The sequence below is a fragment of the Podarcis raffonei genome, chromosome 17 (assembly GCF_027172205.1).
Source record: "Podarcis raffonei isolate rPodRaf1 chromosome 17, rPodRaf1.pri, whole genome shotgun sequence".
Lineage (NCBI taxonomy): Eukaryota > Metazoa > Chordata > Lepidosauria > Squamata > Lacertidae > Podarcis > Podarcis raffonei.
The window spans coordinates 11102794-11122574 of record NC_070618.1 but is presented as its reverse complement, the minus strand read 5'-3'; the positions used below and the strand labels follow the sequence as shown (position 1 = coordinate 11122574).

Below are 19781 nucleotides of genomic sequence, written 5' to 3'. Positions count from 1 at the left end.
ACAAAATCACCAAAAAGTGGGGGTGTGGTTTTATGGAGGGTTTGCAAAACGTTTCCTCCATTTCGGCACCAAGAGAGAGTGGGCAGGTGTGAGAACGAGCTGCAGGATTATAAACTTGGAAACTGTCGAGGACGTTGCAAGAGTGAGGAAGTGAAAGGACAAGGAGGGAGAGCGCAGGTCCACCAGGAAGAACGTTTGTAACACATTTCTTCAGATGACTGGCTTTTAAGTAATAATAAAAGCTTCTCAGAAAGTATCACAAGAAGTTCACCACACGTAGCATGTTGTATGCCTTGAGAACACCACACAGACTGAGAGACTTCTTGTTAATAAGACAGAGGCTGAATCAAAACAGTAGCGAAACGGTTTACGTTTTTACAAACGTTTTATTGTCTTTTCCATAGTCACGGCCATGTTATATCTTAAGCTGGACACAGGATTGCCACCAAAGCCAGCATTCCCGTGAAGTAGCCTCTGCATGTAGTAATATCTAGGAGTACTTGCCACATGGCAGTTCTGCATCATGCAACACATTATTGCAGGGAGGGATCGCCATAGGAGATGCCATTGGTGATGGTATCCCTGGCGTTGGTGTAACCGTAACCCTGGTCTGTCGTGGGCAGGAGGGAGGAGAAAACACTATTTTCACAAGTTAATAACTGATAACTACAAACAGAATTCTATGTTAACCCTTTCTGAACTGCACTAATTAACTGGATTGCATTTAGCATGACCTTTCTGTCTCTTGTTGTATTGTAACATTATAAGACTCCAGGTGCTTGGCTGCTCAATCAGTGCTTTCAGGTGAGCATAGGTTAGGAGTTATGCTGTATGTGAAATCCCTTCAAACTCTGCTTCAATCTTATTTTCAAGCATTTTCCTTCACTCTTTTTTCCAGTTATCAAGCATGCTGTGCCAGGCTTATAGTTGACTTCTCAAACTTTTAACTTTCTCTTTCCCTTCAGTTCCTCTCTTTTTCTTCTCTCCCATATATTTGTGATTGCTTCCCTACCTTAACTTCCTTTCCTTGGATTTTTATTTGTATAATCAGTTCAATGTTCTAGTTTTTCTTTTCTCACAAAACTGACCCTTCCTTCCCTCTTTTAATAAGTAGTGCTATTAATTTTTGCCTGAATATGTTCAGAAGCCTGTTAACTGATGTTTACATTGGGATTGGCTTGTAGGAAATAACTCATCCAACAATAGGATGCATTGTATCATAGAGATGAAAGGCTTTTTTTAATTCCAGTCTTGGTTCATAGTAAATTTCAAGTTGCCCTATTTCTTTGAAGTATGCCTCAGAAACAAACTAGATGATATCTCATGGCTTTTTTTTAATTAGAAAAACTATTTTCAGAGGGGTTATGGTTGTGGGAAGGGAGAGAATATGCCTGTGATCCTCTGTTCAGTCCTAGATGAATAAATCCCATTGAATTTAATTCATTTTAAGGAACGTAAGAGATCACAGCAAAAGGGGCAATACCAAATCTAATAAAAAATAAAGTAGTCTTGCTAGAGAGCCTAGAAATCTCAATTATCCATTAAACATTTTGGTAACTGTTGTTTAATCTATGATACAAATAAAAGTCCACACAGGCAAAGCCTGAGGATAATAGATAAGTACAGGGGGGGGGGGGGGAATCTCCATTTAATCTATTTGTCTCAAAAGAAATGGGCAGAGAAAAAAATCGCTTAGAAAGATGTGCCATGAAAAACAAAACTATCTATGCAAAAACACCAGTGCACATGTAGAAGCCAAACTACATTTTCCAAAATGCCATGAAAGGAAAGCAAAATTTCTTCCAGGCACAGTCAGCACTTCATGGAAGTTCCTTCCTCCCAAACTGATACACCGCAGCGTATCAGCACACGCCGCCAATTATTGGTCAGTGCCCACTATGATGTAATCAAACTATATGCTGGGTCAATGTCTAAGCAAATATTTACGCTCTTAGGAGCAACAGTGACGGCAGAGGTGAAGAATTTGGGACCTAAGAGGCTAGTGCCAAAAATCAGTTGGAGAGAACAGATGAAGGCAAAGCAAGTCCTAGCAGATGTCTTATCTGCAAACATACAAAGATCAGCAGACCAGGAAATTGCCAAACACTGACAGACTCTTAAGCATAAAAGGAGCAGACTTTCAGATTCTGTCCCATTGATGGTAACCTCATTTCCAAAAGAAATTGAAGTTATTTTTTCTCCCCCCCCCATTAAATTTAAGCATTTATGTTTATCAGCAGTGCTCCATTCATTCAGGGATAGGGAACCTGTGGTTTTCCAGAGGTTGTTGAACTACAACATTCCTGACTGGCTGGACCTGGTGGGAGTTGAGTGCCCTACATCATCCAGAGATCCACAGGTTCCCCATCTCTGCAACTCCTTGCTGGATCCTCACACCTTGGTTGCATTAATTTTGTTCTATCAGGATGATGTAACATTTTTGCAATTTTGTACTGAAAATACAAACCACAAAAGGACTAGAGGAAACAAAAAGTTCCACGAGCCAGTGTACAGTTAGTATCAATGTTCTAATTGTAACGTTTCCTTTGTTCAACATACAAAATGATGTTTTGCCAAGTGTGACAGACAATAGAATGTGGTGGGGGGTTTTCCAAACCAAACATTGCTTGCCCTAAGAATTACTTAATAATGATAAAATATCACTTGAGTGAGGTCATTGCAGTGGAACAGATCTTCTTCACGCAACTGTTCTTTCTGCTACAGTTATGACATTTGAGTAAGCACAGCAATATCTATGTGATACAATGCATTGCTGCCTATTGCTGCAGCCACTTTGGGGCCAGTGGAAAGATTTGGGGTTAGCAGATAAACTGCATTAGCAATCCTCTAAAAGCGGTGCAATTTTCACCGGTGGCGTAATTGCAAGCCAAACTCAAAAGTACAATGGTAACTTTTCTCATGTAAAGATTGCTGTGATCTAAGTTAATACCGGAAAAGCAGTAGTGTGTTTTAAAATGCCAAAGAAGAAAGGGGGGAGAAAATTGTTGGGTTCGGGGGAGAGATTGCTATAAAGCTATCTTCATCCAGCTCTCTTTGCAAGGAGGAAAAACCTGTTTCAACACTACATGCATTGTTGTTCTATCAGTGCATTTTATTTTTCGTAATTTTTTGCTTTTCTAAATTTTTATTAAAATTATGTTTAAAAACAGAATTTTTGAACTACAAGTACAAATTAATTTGAATTATATTTATTTTAAACTTCATATTCCTCCATCCCTAGTATTGCATTTGGATCTTAATTTCTAAACTTAAATTTTGTATGGTGATTGTGCCATTGATTTCACTGCGTGAGATTGTAAAATAATTCTTTGTGGCATTGGTTACTCTGTCTTTTATTATTTAGTGTACATTTTGTAACCTTCTCCTTTTTGCCCCTTTCTAGAAGCTGAGGAACTCTACCAGAAAAGGGTGTTGACCATAACTGGCATCTGCATTGCTCTCCTAGTAGTTGGAATCATGTGTGTTGTGGCCTACTGCAAAACCAAGTAAACTTTCCTCTTCCTTTCTATATTTGTGTTTATCCCTGAGGGATCGGGACCCTGTCAAAACAAGAGGCTAAGAAATGTGCTTGCAACTGTTGATGCAAGATTAAACAGCTAAATAAACTCAAGAATTTATTTGCAACCTTATAGTGAAGCTGGAATGTGCTATATTGTATAATCACAAAAAAATTCCTATGGTGTTGACCCCTTAGAAGACTATTATTGTTATTGCAATATTATTATTATTATTATTATTATTATTATTATTATTATTATTATGCCACCCATCTGAATGAGTTGCCCCAGCCACTCTGGGCAGAAGGCTGCCTTCAGATGTCTTCTGAAAGTCAGATAGTTGTTTATTTCCTTGACATCTGTTGCTACTACCAACAAGGCAGGTAGTTACTGGGATTGTTTGTCTATAAGGAGACGATCCCTTAGATTTTTCTAATCTAACTCATGACCCACTGAGATAACTGCCTAAGTGTCCCATCTGTTCTGCAGGGCTTCAGAATTAAAATTCATTGTTAGAAAGTTCTTAATCATGCTGTAGGATGACTCCTGAACCAGGTTTAAATCCAAAAATCTCATCTACACTTTAATATACTAGCTCAGTATGTTAATAATGAATGTCAAAATGCATGTTGATAGGTAATTGATCTGTCACCCCATGAACTGGCAGCCTTCAGTGGTGTCCAAACGTTTTTCAAAGAGGGCCAGATTGGATGAAGTGAAGGGCCAACCAAAGTTGCTGACCTTTTTTTAGGATTGAAGTTGTTGACTTTTTATGATTTTACCCCAAAGTTGCTTAGTAGTAGTAGTAGTAGTAATAATAATAATAATAATAATAATAATAATAATAATAATAATTAATTTATTATTTATACCCCGTCCATCTGGCTGAGTTTCCCCAGCCACTTTGGGCAGCTCCCAATCAAGTGTTAAAAACAGTACAGTGTTACAGCTTTTTTTAGGATTGAAACTGTTGAGGTTTTTAGGATTTTACCCCAGGAAATAAACTCCCACAGGGGCTGGATTAAACCGACCAGCAGGCCAGATTAGGCCCCAAAACGAACATACCTGCACAAAAGTCTTATTACTTAAGATTTATTACTTCAAACAAAAATGGCTCCAGAGCTGTGTCTTGTATTGTACACCTGACCCATGGTTAAACTCTGATCTATTTATTGTGCCTCTTGACATTTGGAAATGCATACACCCAGTCTGAATATAAGCCTAAGCCTAAATCGCATGGCAGCAGCTGGACTAGGGGAAGAGCACTGCAGCTGTAAACTTCATTCTGAGAACCTGCTCATTTGCTCATGCTAAACCATGGGCTGGCTAAATTTTACATGCAAAATGGGCCATAATCTAATTGCAGTGTTTCCTAATCTGATGACAGAGGCACACTTGTTTGTGAACTAAAATTGGAGGTGCACTTCGTTCTTAGAGAAATATAGGGATTTAAAGCATATTGGAATAAGAATTGCTTATTCTTAGAGCAGCCCATCCTTATGTTTACTTGCTGGGGGTAGGTAATTCTGTTTCATCTCTGTATTGGAAATGGGCCATTTTTTTTTCTGCACATGAAGGGCACTCACTAATCAAAAAAACACAAAAGCAAAACACTAAAGGGGAACAGAAAAGAAAAAAGTATTGCAAAAGCTAAATACTCATTCTGTTCCTTACATCGGTGCCTCTTCATTGAATTAACTGCTGTACAGATGGAACATTTTGGAAGAGTCAGTGTTATGTGATGTCACCTTATCACTTTATTAACATTGCCACTGGAAATGCCACTACACTTTCCTATTAATGAAATTTAAATAAGAAAAATGCATACACTTATTTTGCAGCTAGTAAAGGTTTTAGTGAGGGATCTTTCAGTCATTTCCTGCTATGAGAACACCTATTCTTAATCAAGCGAACGCCAGCATTAACCTTCACGCGCAGAGTCAAACCAATATAAACATACACTATAATATTATATAATAAAGCAGATTTCTTTGCTGCGGCTGTATCACTTGACTCAGGTGAATTTGCAGTTGATGCAGTATTCTCCTCCCATCTATAGTTCAGCACAGGCCAGCGAGTGATTCAGCACTTTCTGTGGCAGCAAAGCTTGGGGAAAAGCTCAGTAAAAAAACAGTTGCATCTTTCTGAACAAAGTTCATACCTTAAAACAATAAGAATTACCACCTTTGGATTTTACTTTATTTAAAAGCATTTTGAAACAGCTTACATTTTTAAAATATATGGCTGCTGTACAAAAAAAGATTCTTTTTTTATCTTTGCACAGCTAAAGTCAGTACATGTCCACAGCTGTACATGACATTGCAGGCAGGCATCAGGATAACCAGGTTATTTCAGAAAAGTGATAAGATGCACATTAATTCAGAATAAAGCCTTGCAAGGGCCTCTGCACTGAGATACTATACAAGAAACTAGCTGCTGCTGGGAATGGTGCTCTCCTGTAAAGATAAGAGATAAGAGCATTGTTTTCACTGAATTCTAAGGGACCCAGAGGGGCATCTAGGCCAACTCCCTGCAGTGCAGGAATCCTGCACACAGCCATCCCTGGGTGGGTTAACAACCAGATACACTGACCCATTCTGCCACCTGAGTTTCCTAGAGCCCACCTATTAGTCATAGGCACACTGACAAGGGGAGAAACATGATCATACTCCAAAGAAAGTCCTTGTGCATTGTGCCAAGCACCTTCCAAAACATATGAAGTGCACATTTTGGGTAGAGACGAAGAAACAAGGGTGAACGTGAATAGATAACATATATATCATAGGGTCTTGCTTCTCAATTGAAATCCATGGCTGTCATCCCCCTTTGATCTCAAAAGAGCAACAGACTGTGAAAGTTTCAGAAAGGCAATTCATTTTGGAAGGTAGAACACCTTTCCCGATAAATCCTCTCTCCTCATAAGCCTGACAGAGTTCTGGAAGTCCTGAGGTCTTCACGTCATACAGTTCTCTTGGAGTTTCTTGTTGTTCAGATAATCCATGTATGGGAATGTGCTGGTCAGATATGGTTGCAGAGCAGAACTGCTTTGTCTATTTGACTATTAAAGCTGTTCTTTATTTGAAACGCAGGAAACAGCGGAAAAAGTTGCACGACCGCCTCCGGCAAGGCCTTCGATCTGAGCGCAACCATAGAGTCAATATGGCCAATGGGCCTCACCACCCTCACCCGCCACCAGAAAATGTCCAGCTGGTGAATGTAAGTTTTGCACAAGTGGCACCGCGAAGTATAGCTCATCACTTCACCACCAGTTTTTATTTAATCAGTTATCAGATAGAAATGATAAGCATGCTTCTCTCCCCGCCCCCCAAATAACTTGTCATTCTACCATGACCACCTAAAAAAGCAATTGTAAGAGTGAAGAAAGTTTTCCAATGTAACTGGTGTGCCAACCTGAATAAAATAAGGGGGAGGCTAGGTAAGCCCCACCCTGTATAATCAATCACAAGATGTGGCACATGCACACCATTTGAATAACAATGCCGATTAACTTTTAGTGGGGGCTGAGCCCCCTCAAATATTTTATTGAGGATGCCGAAGGAACCCTAAGCCCCTAGGAGTCGGCTCTTATGGATGTAACTCAGAATAATTCTAATTTACAGACTTTCTTTTTCTGGGCAAAGGCGTAACTGAAGTTACATAAAGTTACAGAGAATTCAAATCCTGGTAGGTCTTCTATATGAAATCATGGAAATTAGATTTTATCAGCACAGCAATGTAAAGACATCCTTCTGCACAGATTGTCCACAAAAAAACAATCACGAACCATGTACCTTGTCCTGACAACAACAGTCACCTGAAGTTAGAAGCAGGGTATTTTTGTGGTCACCCTTTCTGGTTTTGTACATGGAATTTTACTTTGAAAGCCATCTTAAGGACATAGAATATTAACATCAAAATAATACTGAGCACTGCCAACTCGGATTGAACCTTCTGCCTAAAAGGTAGGCTACAACAATGTTTGTTTTCACAAAATGGAATCCATGTGAGGAGGAATATTCCCATGGTTGAAGCAAAGGATACACCATATCTTGTGTGGATCTCACATTCATTCATTCATTCATTCATTCATTCATTCATTCATTCACTTTCTTAATCACAAGATGAACCATGCCCTTGGTTCTCTGAGAAAGTAGATAAGATTTTGTTGCAGTTCTTTTGCCTGCCACCACTTTGTTTCAAGTCAAAGAGCTGCCCCTGGTCATACGTAGCTCATGTAAAATATTACCAGTGTGGTGTAGTTGTTAAGAGCGGTGGACTCGTAATCTGGTGAACCGGGTTCACGTTTCCGCTTCTCCACATGCAGCTGCTGGGTGAACTTGGGCTAGTCACACTTCTCTGAAGTCTCTCAGCCTCACTCACCTCACAGAGTGTTCATTGTGGGGGATGAAGGGAAAGGAGATTGTTAGCCACTTTGAGATTCCTTAGGGTAGTGATAAAGCGGGATATCAAATCCAAACTCTTCTTCTTCATGTTCATTTCAATGGAGATGAACATAATGCTCATAATGCTTCCAAGATGTCTTTAGAGCCCAAACTTACTCCCAAGAAAGTGTTTCATGAATATAGAGGAGCTACTGGCTATGTTACTCAATGTACACACAGTGCTTAAGCTGAGTGCATAAATAGCATTAACGATGTGATTTCTCCTAATACATGCCTGCTGGCAAAAGGAGAAGCAGCTTCCAATCCACTGCTACTGAAGAGCTTTTTCAGACATTCTCAGGTTGGAAAGGAGCAATGTCTGCTGGCCAGAACAGAAGTGGAGAGTTCCTTGCAAGATTAGACATGCAGGGCACCACCTCATTTGACAGGTGCCACTCTGAGCTAAGGAAAGGGCTAAAAAAATAATGACAATGAGAGTTGAATGCAGTCCATGGCCTACTAGCCAAAAAACCTGATTTATGGATTAAAGATAAAAGAATGGGGTGAACTCCTGAACAGAACCAAAATAGCACTCAGCTAGCAGTACATTTTACAGATGAACCAGAGCTACCTTGGGGGTAATCCTAAGGATCTTTGCAGTCAATAAGAGTTTTGCCGTCAATTCCAGCAGACAAAGGATTTCACCTGTTCTCTGTGTTTAAACAATGCAGATATTCCTCATATTGCATCATTCCCTGAGAGAGCCAATTTGTAGACAAACTATGCCTGTTACTTAGGCACCACATAGGCAAACTATTTCTTCTGTCAATTGCTTTTTGAGCCATTAGGAAAGAATAGGCCAGAATTCAGACTCCATTGTTCCTATAAAGTCCCCAAATGATGGCCAAACTAAATATTTTGAAAGACTAGTTTGTAAAAATACAGGAAATTTATGCTGCCCCTAACACACTTCACAAAGAACTTAAGAACAGATTGCCGCCTCACCACTGAAATTCAGGGGACCAGCATATTATTATTTTTTAGTTGTTATGGGTGGAGAGAGAAAGTATTTGAAAAGGGAGGTCAAAACATATCCATAGCCCCTACTCAGAAGTCTACCCTTGGTTAGCCAGAGCATTAGGAGAAAGCCAGTCCATATTCTGGCCTGATGTGCTGTTCTCAGAAAGCACCTTTGGTGTTGTAATTTTAGATAGCTAAACCTTTCTCCCTGATGAACTAGTTTGTAAGATGGAGGGAGTTTCAGTGGGAGTATTCATAAATTGTATTTTTGTGTTTTCTATTTTACATAAACAAGTGAATTAAATACATAAACATATAATCCCTTTTGACTTCCCTCCCCGCCCTCCATTGTGGATCTTAATGTAATGATTTTCCCCTCTGCATCTCTTTCATAACTCTTATTTTTATAAATCCTTTGTCAATCCATAGTTCAAATTTTTACTACAGTGGTACCTCGGGTTAATTCGTTCCGGAGGTCCGTTCTTAACCTGAAACTGTTCTTAACCTGAAGCACCACTTTAGCTAATGGGGCCTCCTGCTGCCGCCACGCCGCCAGAGCACAATTTCTGTTCTTATCCTGAAGCAAAGTTCTTAACCTGAAGCACTATTTGAGTGGGAGTATTCAAGCACATTAACTTGCCAGACCCAAATATATAGGGTTCTCCTGACACACACACACAAGCCACTGGTGGGAGGCCACGAGGGAGAGGAGAAAGGCCAGTTACAGAATCCCTGCGACAGGGTGAGCTCCAATTTCTGGGTTAGCGGAGTCTGTAACCTGAAGCGTACGTAATCCGAGGTACCACTGTACAAGTTTTCTGTCAATCCTGCCAATGTGTGTAATTGTTTGCAATAGCTTTTCAAATAAATCATAAACTTTCCCCATTCTTTATTAAAGACCTCCTGAGGTCTCAGTGGGAGTATTCAAGCACATTAACTTGCCAGACCCAAATATATAGGGTTCTCCTGACACACAAGCCACTGGTGGGAGGCCACGAGGGAGAGGAGAAAGGCCAGTTACACAAGTAGAAGCCCTTCCATTTAAAGGACTAATTGGGTGAATCCCATCCATGATGTATGAGTTGTGCTTATAAATATGAGTTATGTCTCCCTTTTATTTAGCAATATGTATCAAAAAATGTAATATCCAGTGAGCATGCTGTGGAGAGAGAAACAGAGACATCATTTTCTACAAGCCACTATACCTCAACGACTCACCATTCCACAACGGTCACCCAGACACCTAGTCACAGGTAGGAGACTGAAATAAAACTGCAAGTTGTTTTTTCCCCCTTATTTTTAAGAAAAGGTGCATCTTGGTAAACTTTTAACCATGTTGGACCTTTCCGGTGATCGCAACAAATCTTTGATTACAGAGACTTTTTACTGGTTGCTGAAATATTCACATATTCTTCTAAACCATATTAAAAAGCAGCTTTTGTTGGCTTAGGGGAAGGGCTAAAGCAAGTGTCAACCTTCCATGATTTTAGAGTCCATGTCTTTTGCAGAAGAGCTTTCTGTCGTCACAGGTTAGTGTGTCGGCTGCAGTGCATAGGTGTATCACACAAACACTCCCTGTGCCCATCCCGGGGCTGGAAAGGGGTTAGTTTAACCTCTGGTTTGTTAGTAAAACTGAATTAATGTATCTCGAAATGATGCATGTCCAAAAAGTGTGTCACCAATGTGAAAAGTTCGGAAAGCTCTGTGTTTCAGTAATCTCACACCTTGATCGCACTATTATTGTTAATGGCTAATACATCATAGGATGCGGGTGACGCTGTGGGTTAAACCACAGAGCCTAGGACTTGCCGATCAGAAGGTCGGCGGTTCGAATCCCTGCGACAGGGTGAGCTCCAATTGCTCGGTCCCTGCTCCTGCCAACCTAGCAGTTCGAAAGCACATCAAAGTGCAAGTAGATAAATAGATATTGCTCCGGCGGGAAGGTGAACGGCATTTCCGTGCGCTGCTCTGGTTCGCTAGAAGCGGCTTAGTCATGCTGGCCACATGACCCGGAAGCTGTACGCCGGCTCCCTCGGCCAATAAAGCAAGATGAGCGCCTCAACCCCAGAGTCGTCCACAACTAGACCTAATGGTCAGGGGTCCCTTTAGCTTTAAGCTACAGTATCCCCCCTCTCTCCCACAGCAACCCTTTCCCCTCTTATCTGTGGTTTGTGTATCCAACAATTAGGTTTTAATGAGGATGTGCAAGACCGTTAGTGATATTCCGAATATATTCCAAGTAAATACGCTTATAGTGAACTTCATAATTTATTCAGAGCATATAATTTCTTATTTGTTTATATAATTTCCTTGACACAGAGCGATACCATTTGTTCCTTTGTATGACAGTAAAATCTTGAAGACTATGTCAGTTGAAGGCTGAAAGTTTCAGGGTACCCCCCCCCCCATTTTGTGTACATAGTAGTTTTTTTAAGAATTATCTTCTTAATAAGCAGCATTAGAAAAAATTTACCTCTATGCACACTCCTGGATCATGCATTACGTAGTTTTCTCTTTCCCGTGTTAAATTTTAAAATATTCTCTTCTGTTCTTCCCAACGGCTTTTTATTAGTTGGAGCAACGGTCGGACCGAAAGCATAATCTCCGAAAGCCATTCTGTGCTTGTGAGCTCCTCGGTTGAGAACAGCCGCCATGCAAGTCCGTCAGGCCCCCGAGGGCGTCTCAATGGCATTGGAGGGCCACGGGAATGTAATAGTTTTCTCAGGCATGCACGAGAGACACCCGACTCCTACCGCGATTCACCACACAGTGAGAGGTACCTACAGCCAATAATTCGAAAGGTGTGACTATCTGGGATACAAGCCGGCAGAAATGAGTTCATTTTTAAAACTGCTTTTTCAGTCTTTCAAGAAAATCCTTAGGTTTTTTGATTGTATGTTTGTTTATTCATCTCAAATTTAAAACTCAGTGATAGATGGGAGTTGGGGAGGGGCGGGGGAGAAATTATAAGCTGAGAGCAGACTTCTTTACGAGGGGATTTTATGATCTTCTGAATAATTAGCCAAAGATGTTGATCCCTCCCATGGCACAATGTCTTTTGGAGTGGCTTTTTAGGAGGAAAGTGGAGCTTAAGTACAGATGCAGCCAAAGCAGTCTGTGAATAAAGCAGGTGATCAGAATAACCAGGAAAAAGTTCCTACTAGGAATCTGGTCTGCTTTTTCCAACCTCCAACCTGATGCACCGTTTGTGTGAGAGAGAGATGTGCTTAAACTATAACAGAAATACACAGCCTATCCCCTTCTCCTTATTTTGATAAGAAATTTCAGTTGATTTATTCTCAGCCTCTTTCAAAGAGCAAAAGATACAAAAAGCAGGTTGAATGCATCTTCCCTTCCCTCAGTTGAGGTTTCGGGAGAAGAAAACTCCACTCACTTAGATACCACTAATTGATGTCATAGTCACGTAGTTGCCTCAGTTCAACCATATATTTAACGTGCATCAATTCCTATTAAGAGAAATGTGGAATATAGAATTATTGTTTATGTGACTATTTATTATCAGAGTAGGGCCCACTTGATTCTTCTCCAGGAGGTCTCTGTTAACTTCCTTTCTGGAAAGCAAATACACTGAACGCTCGGGTTGCGAACGTGATCCGTGCGGGAGGCACGTTCGCAACCCGCAGCGGCACATCTGCGCGCGCGTGGGTTGTGATTCGACACTTCTGCGCAAAGCGCAATTTAGCACTTCTGCGCATGCGCGACCACCAAAACCTGGAAGTAACCCATTTCGGTACTTCCAGGTTTCGGCACGTCCGTAACCTGAGAAAACGCAACTTGAAGCGTCTGTAACCCGAAGTATGACTGTATCTGGAATATACTCCCATGACTCGTACCCAGCGTGGCACAGCAAATGGAAGACACACATGGAGGAAATAAATCAATAGTAATGATAGATACATAACTAAATCATATAAATGCGAGACACGCACCTCTGAATGACCTTTGCAGTATTATTTGCATGTGGTCATATAGAAATGGCTGAAATGCTGCAGGGCCTTACAGTAGATTAATTAACTGGGAAGAGTGCTTCCATTCTGCTACTATTCTTAAACTTAGCCTTGAATGCGTTCTGAATTCATATGTAAATGAGCACCATGATGAAGATCCTTGGTGTAAAACCTTGAAATTCCTTTGACATACATACAACCAATTTGCACTTCCCAGCCTTGAAATCTTTCAGCGCTAAAGATTAAATTTTCTCTTCTCGAAAGCTGATGGAAATGAATATCGCTGGAGATGTTATCTATATTTCATCATGGGTTGCTATTCATTTTCATGAAAACTTGTGAAAATGAGGAACATTAATATATAAAATTTAATTATACATGCTAATCAGTTTTGTCTCAAGCATTGGTTGTACAGATTTGGAGTTTAGGAATGCAAGTATTTTATTTTATTTTTAGAAAATGAAGAAGTGCAGCCCCACTAATGTAATTCAGTATTACTAGCAATTTGGCAGGCTGTGCATCAAGAATCCAAATGGCTTGGGAACCTCCAAGAAATTATTTTTCTTAATGCTGTCACGTTTTTGTTCTTTCACTTAATTCTTCTCCAGCTCAATTTTATCTGTACTTCTTTAGGTACGTATCTGCTATGACAACACCAGCTCGCATGTCACCCGTAGATTTCCATACTCCAAGTTCTCCAAAGTCGCCTGCCTCAGAAATGTCTCCGCAAGTCTCCAGTTTAACAATGTCTGTCCCTTCTGTGGCAGTCAGCCCGTTTATAGAAGAGGAGAGGCCTCTCCTTCTGGTGACCCCACCCCGGTTACGGGAAAAATACGAGCACCACATGCAACAGTTCAACTCCTCTTACCACCACAACCCCGCGCATGAAAGCGGCAGCCTGCCACCAAGTCCGCTGAGGATAGTGGAGGACGAGGAATACGAAACCACACAAGAGTATGAACCGGCGCAAGAGCCCCCCAAAAAACTAGTCAACAGTCGGAGGGCCAAAAGAACAAAGCCCAATGGCCATATTTCCAATAGGTTGGAAATGAACACCGACACAAGCTGTGAGAACAGTAGCTCAGAGAGTGAAACAGAAGATGAGAGGATAGGGGAAGATACACCTTTTCTGAGCATACAAAACCCCATAACAGTCGACCTGGAATCAGCTACTGCATATCGACTGGCTGACACCAGGACTACCCAAAACAGTCGGTTCTCAACACAGGAAGAATTGCAAGCAAGATTGTCCAGTGTAATAGCTAACCAAGATCCCATCGCTGTATAAAAGAGAGAGAGCGAGAGAGAGAAACACTTAAAAAAAAAAAACCAACCCACATAGATTCACATGTAAAACTTTATTTTATATATTGAAGTACTCCACCTTTAAATTAAAAACAATTTATTTTATTTTAGCAGTTCCGCTATTAGGATTTAAAAAGACAAAACAGGAAAAAAACTTTTATAAATTAAATATATAATGTATATACAAAAAGTGTTATGTGCCATATGTAGCAATTTTTTTACAGTATTTCAAAAATGAGAACGATATCAATGGTGCCTTTATGTTATGTTATGTTGAGAGCAAGTTTTGTAAAAGTTACAAGTGATTGCTGTTCCACAGTATTTCGCAGAAGTCTCTAACATTCTGGGTTATATCTTCCCCACAACCTCTGCCCACAACCCAGCCCCCTTATTTTCTTTGTGCATTGCATTAGTGGCGACTGGCTGTACAACTTGCAAGAACTGCAACAGTCCCTGTGTTTGCTTGCTGTAGCCCCTGATCAAAAACGTTCTGTACTGGCATAGCTACCTAAAGAACAAAGCATACACCTTTCTTTTATAAGAGGTGGTTATTTCCTTACCTTATATGAGTTGGGTTTTGTCTGCTCTCTCACAGGACCACGGTTTGCTTTGGGAGCCTTGAAGGAAATGGTAGATCCAACCGTTATGCCATTGTTTACGACAGGTCAATACCAAAAGACGCAAAGCTATATTAAATATTTAACAGAAATACTGTGGGCTTTAAGTTTAATAATCAACCAAGAATCTCCCTGAACCTCTATAATTTTTTGTAATCGTGTTTCTTTGAAACACAAGTTCAGGCTTGCTTGGTCACAAAAAGTAAATGCGCCATAATCCAGCAGGGAAGTCCTCCTATGCAATCAACTTTGAAATAAATGGGATCTATATCACAGCCCTTTTGACCAACTCCTATTTATTTCAGTGTGGTTTATACAGTACAGGAGAACACCCTGCTGCATTGTGCCCAAGGTAAGTTGGTTGCAGTTCCTGGGTAAAATATTAGAGCAGCTTTTGTAACCAAACAAAAAAAAGAGAGGGACTCATAGTGCGGGGAATTAAAATGCCAATGATAAAACCACAGTCATTTTGAACCTGTATCTGTACCCCTACCATGGAGTGAAATCTGGTGCGCTTCAAATGGGTAACATTTTTTTATGTTCAAACTGGAAAACAAATGTCTCTTCTACTGGGGGGATCTCTTCCTTTGCAATCATTGGGACTTAAACATGCTTAACTTTGGTTAGATTTGGATCGAGCCCCAAACTGCCAGCTTACATACAAGATGAAACCCAAATAAGCTAGAATGAGCAGTCTGGTGGGGAAAGGCTAAACATTTAGTAAAATAGAAGGAAAGTGTTGATCTGTATTGGTTTTCATCTAAGTATCTGTAAGGCAAAAATGGTACATTTGTCAAGCATGCATTTTGTTAGATACATTATGCCACTAATCAATCAAATGACTTTTTTGCCCCTGTCACCTAGAAGGTGAGCTACGCAAGACCCTATTTTTAGAGAAAAGGGGAGTGCAAAAGGGGATCATCTCCCCACATCACTTTTCACCTAGCCAAACATATTCCTCAGAGCTCAACTGAGGGTAAAAGAGCTGGGGATAGGGCAGGCTGTATGGGGATATGCTGCAGGTAGGCCTCCCCTCCATTTTATCCTTAAAATGTGGGCCTCTTACCCTGATTTTATGTGTGAGTGAGGCAGTCTCTGGTTTAAACAAATAGGTATCCCATCTAGTTTGGTCCTTAGGCACCAGGAATAGAGTTATTTCAACTTCTCACTTTACAAGCCAACAGCCCCTTGTTGGACCTGAGTTTGGGTCAGAATGATAGTCCTAGCCTTTATACATCTCAGTTTGTGCAGCACAGACTGGTGACCGAAGGTGGTATTTTCATTCATTTTTGTGAATGAAAAATAAGGTTGGTTGGGCTGACGTTGACTCTCAGGAGAGGGTTAGGAAAAACAAATCTGTTCACAGTTCATAACTAGTCCTTTGAGTTCAGTTAACACTGATGTATGAGGCTGAGATCTTTGCAACTCCCAGAGAGCCTAATCTGGATAATGTAACTTGAGTGCACCGTAGTCTAAGGCTGCAGTCCTAATCCTATGTACCAGGAGAAACTTAATCAGTAGGATTTACTTCTGCATAAAGCTATTTAGAATCATGTTGTAACTGTTGATTAAGTTATATCACAGGAAAAAAACCATTGAAACAACTTTCCTGCAATGTAATTTACATGAACACAAGCTTGAAGTTTCCATTTCATCATACTGACTTCAAGCGCATGTTTAAGTGCTTTGCTGAGTATTGGCTGCCGGTTCAGAACCTAACAAGGGAATGTTTTGTAGCATTAGCTTCCTGGAACCCCGGGATTCAGCAGTATTGTCTTCCTTTACTGGTGAAATCTTGTTTTCTCAAGGCAAGAGAAAGCATTGCTCTGTTACCCAGAAACCCTACACAGTCTCCTAAGCCAGCTCAAAACATTACATGGCTATAAGACTTATACTCTTGTGACTTATTTGACCAATGCAGTGTAACAGTAAGAGGCAGAAGGAAGGAGATTCTTTACCAATCCCCAACATTAAACCTAAACCCTGCCACTGGCCTTGGAAATGCATACCTTCCGCATTCATCTTTATTCCACTTCCTAAGGTTTCACATGTATTAAGGTGAGCTACTGCTTCAGTTTTGAGCTCTAGTGTGAGTTAGGCCCTGCTACTGTGTGGATCTGAGAGAAGAGTTTAAATTGAAAACGGATCAGCTTTAATCCACTTTACAGAGCAGCTGATGTCAGACCTCAATGTTTGGACTGAGTACAACACTGTGCAGTTAAAAAAACATCAATAGAAGCTTCAGACTTCTCATTAATATTCCCAATAGATTTCTTCATTGTACTTGTCTTCCTTTTAGCTGTGTTTGTTTTGCTCCATTTTGTCACATGACAGAAAGGGAACTCACTGGACCTTGTTCTTCACCCGTGTCAGTTTTGATGCTAGCTAAATTCACTCTTCCTAACCTAGGACTCGTGCAGACTTTTGCTTGTCTTGCCACTTCCCACGCCTCCCAGTCTTTACCTCTGAAATGGAGTAAACTTCATCGGGTTTTCCAGCGATTGACAATTCAGTGCTAAATAGTGAATTTTCCCAGGGGGAAAAGGCAGGGCAATCAGAAAACCTCTTAGTGCGTGACTGTACAGGATTTTACCATTATTCTCTGGTGCAGTGCACACTTCCAAGTCCAGAAAATGTTACCAGTTACATGATGTCTTGTGTACCTACCCACTCCCTTTAATGCTGAACATTCATGATTTCTCGAAATATGTTGTGCAGACTACTGCAAGATGAAAACTGAACGTGGTACATCAGCCCATCCAAAAACCGAAGAAGAAATAGCACATACTTTTATTACCTTTTGTCCCTTTCTGCTGGCTAGCGTCATTGTTGATAAAGGTTGCTGGATCTCACACTGCTCTGTTAAGCTCATATCTAGGCAAGGAGCTGTCACATTTCTCCATTTAGCACCCTGCTGCAGCTGACAAGTCGCCACTAGAAACTGCCTGTTAAAATCATAAAAGTGGGGAAAGAGTATAAGGGCTTAATAGTATCCCAGTATTGTAATAATATCTTGGAGGGTAAGTCTGAGTATATATGATATATAAAATATATTTGGTGATACATTACCAAAGGATATTTTAAAGTAAAAGCTAAATGTGACTTTCCCCTGGCAAGGTGATAAAAGTTAAAGAGTTCCGCCAAAAGTAGCAAGGATTCAGAACAGTTATTACATCTCTTATGCTGACATTTTATTGATGTAAAATAAAATAAAAAGTTATTTGCTACAGCTGAGGTCAGCATTTCCAAGGTCCGTATGCACTATCATGGAATTGAATGCCGTGGTAGAGGAATTATCAATTTAAAATGTCAGTGCAAATGCATTTTGTTGTTCATTCTATCTGCAACTACAATATAGAAAGTAGGTCTCATTCTTATGCACCAGTTTTATCATTGTTTCTATATTGACAATATATCCTCAGCTATGCTCAAGCATCTGTCATTAGCTGCTGTGCAATAATATAATTAATTAAAAGTTACTAGAGAAATTCTGGAAAGAATGGATTAAAGAGATGAGAAAGTCAGTAGCTAAAATGGAAGGGGAGTATCTATGCATTTTAAGGTGGCCCTTTCATTTACTATTATTTTGCATTTTGGAAATATCACTTAGTTAACGAGAGCAAACACCTATGAATGAGTAAAATATTTGTGAAGCGGATGTTTATAACCAAATCACAGAAAGGCTGCTGAGAATTAGGTGTCTTTTGCTAGATCTCTAAGTTCTTCTGAAAACAGTCTTGTGTAAAAAGTACCACATCTGATTTTAAGTGGTTAGACGATGAGGGGATTGGTAATACTTACATGCGCCCAAGTAAAAATGGGTTACCTATGTATCACCACCTTTGCTTAAAAAATACCTGGAATGTGCTGTACATTAACAACAGTCCTCTGAAATGTAGTAGCTTCTCTCTGTTCTGTTCTTAAAGCTCTGTTCTCTGAAGCACATGAGGTCATAGATTTCCAAAATGGGAACAGTACAAAAGAATCTGTTTTAAAACAGTTTTCCCCCAGTTGTTGTGGTTGCTAAGGAGCCCACAGCCATTGAAATCTAAAAAAGAGAAAAGCCACCAGTGATCAGCTGATTCAAGTGGATTAGAATTTAGGCACAATTTTTTGAAGTAGCTTAAGTTCAATGAAAAACTGGTGGTAAGGCCTTTTAGACTTTAAAAAAAATCTCGGCAATACAACCCTAAGACAATACAGCGGAACCTCGGGTTTCGAAAGTCTCTGTTGACGAACATTTCAGAACACTCAAAACCCGGAAGTAAGTGCTTCCGTACGAGCTAGGAAGTCGAACTTCCAAGGCGGCTTCCATTTTGAGGTTCCCCATTGTATTGAGTCTTTTGCATTGAGTTTTCGGTTTTCAAACATTTCGGAAGTCGAACGGTCTTCCGTAACGGATTATGTTCAAAAACTGAGGTTCCACTGTATACAGAGTGGCTTAAGACAGGGATGGGGATCTTGCAACCATCCAGGAGTCATGGAACTTCAAATCCAATCATCGCTGACCACTGGCCAGTGACAGTCATGCAGATGCTGGAGGAAGTGTGTAAGAACAGAGGGCACAAACAGAGGGCAACAAAACATTCTGATCAGCATAAAGCTTCCCGTTAGTTCATATATACATGAACTTTGGTCTCTTGTTAATTGTTTGGTCTCCCGTTACTTGTTTACAGTTAAATGTATTATGTTAAAACAGTTTATTTTGGATGACAGGAACATTCCATCTGGGTTATTAATCGGCAATGGCTCATTTGCACTTCTGCAGCAATGCTGCATCTATGACAGAGAAACATGAGGAAATAAATCAAACGCTTAGACAACAGCTGTGGTAATGAGCAAGAATTTCTGACCCATCAAAGCAAGCTCTAGAAAAAGCTGCTATTATTATTAATATTTTTTAAAAAGCAACTTCAATTCTCAGGGCACTCTGTTCCAATGCATTCAAGCTTTGCACCATCATCACGTGTT

The 19781-nt window shown here is 40.3% G+C and overlaps 1 protein-coding gene and 1 long non-coding RNA gene across 17 annotated transcripts in view; one reads left to right on the top strand and one right to left on the bottom strand.

The window, feature by feature from the left end:
* Nucleotides 1-19635, top strand: part of NRG1 (neuregulin 1) — a 526342-nt gene extending 506707 nt beyond the window's left edge. For 5 of the 15 annotated variants that reach the window (XM_053371939.1, XM_053371933.1, XM_053371947.1 and 2 more), the window contains 6 exons: nucleotides 769-804; nucleotides 3404-3506; nucleotides 6608-6734; nucleotides 10043-10173; nucleotides 11493-11700; nucleotides 13526-14298. In XM_053371939.1, coding sequence (XP_053227914.1) covers nucleotides 769-804; nucleotides 3404-3506; nucleotides 6608-6734; nucleotides 10043-10173; nucleotides 11493-11700; nucleotides 13526-14176 — 1256 coding nt within the window. In that variant the 3' untranslated portion in view covers nucleotides 14177-14298. Of the gene's footprint in view, nucleotides 1-768; nucleotides 805-3403; nucleotides 3507-6607; nucleotides 6735-10042; nucleotides 10174-11492; nucleotides 11701-13525 lie in introns of all 15 variants that reach the window. The other 10 variants (XM_053371946.1, XM_053371942.1, XM_053371935.1 and 7 more) reach the window with 3 other exon arrangements.
* Nucleotides 1-19781, bottom strand: part of LOC128405384 (uncharacterized) — a 108339-nt gene that overhangs the window by 59790 nt on the left and 28768 nt on the right. Inside the window, exons 2-4 of one of the 2 annotated variants that reach the window (XR_008328271.1) lie at nucleotides 17608-17755; nucleotides 14754-14810; nucleotides 5647-5974 (exon numbers count right to left, since the gene is read on the bottom strand). This is a non-coding gene — a long non-coding RNA (uncharacterized LOC128405384). Of the gene's footprint in view, nucleotides 1-5646; nucleotides 5975-14753; nucleotides 14811-17607; nucleotides 17756-19781 lie in introns of those variants that run through there. The other variant, XR_008328272.1, reaches the window with a different exon arrangement.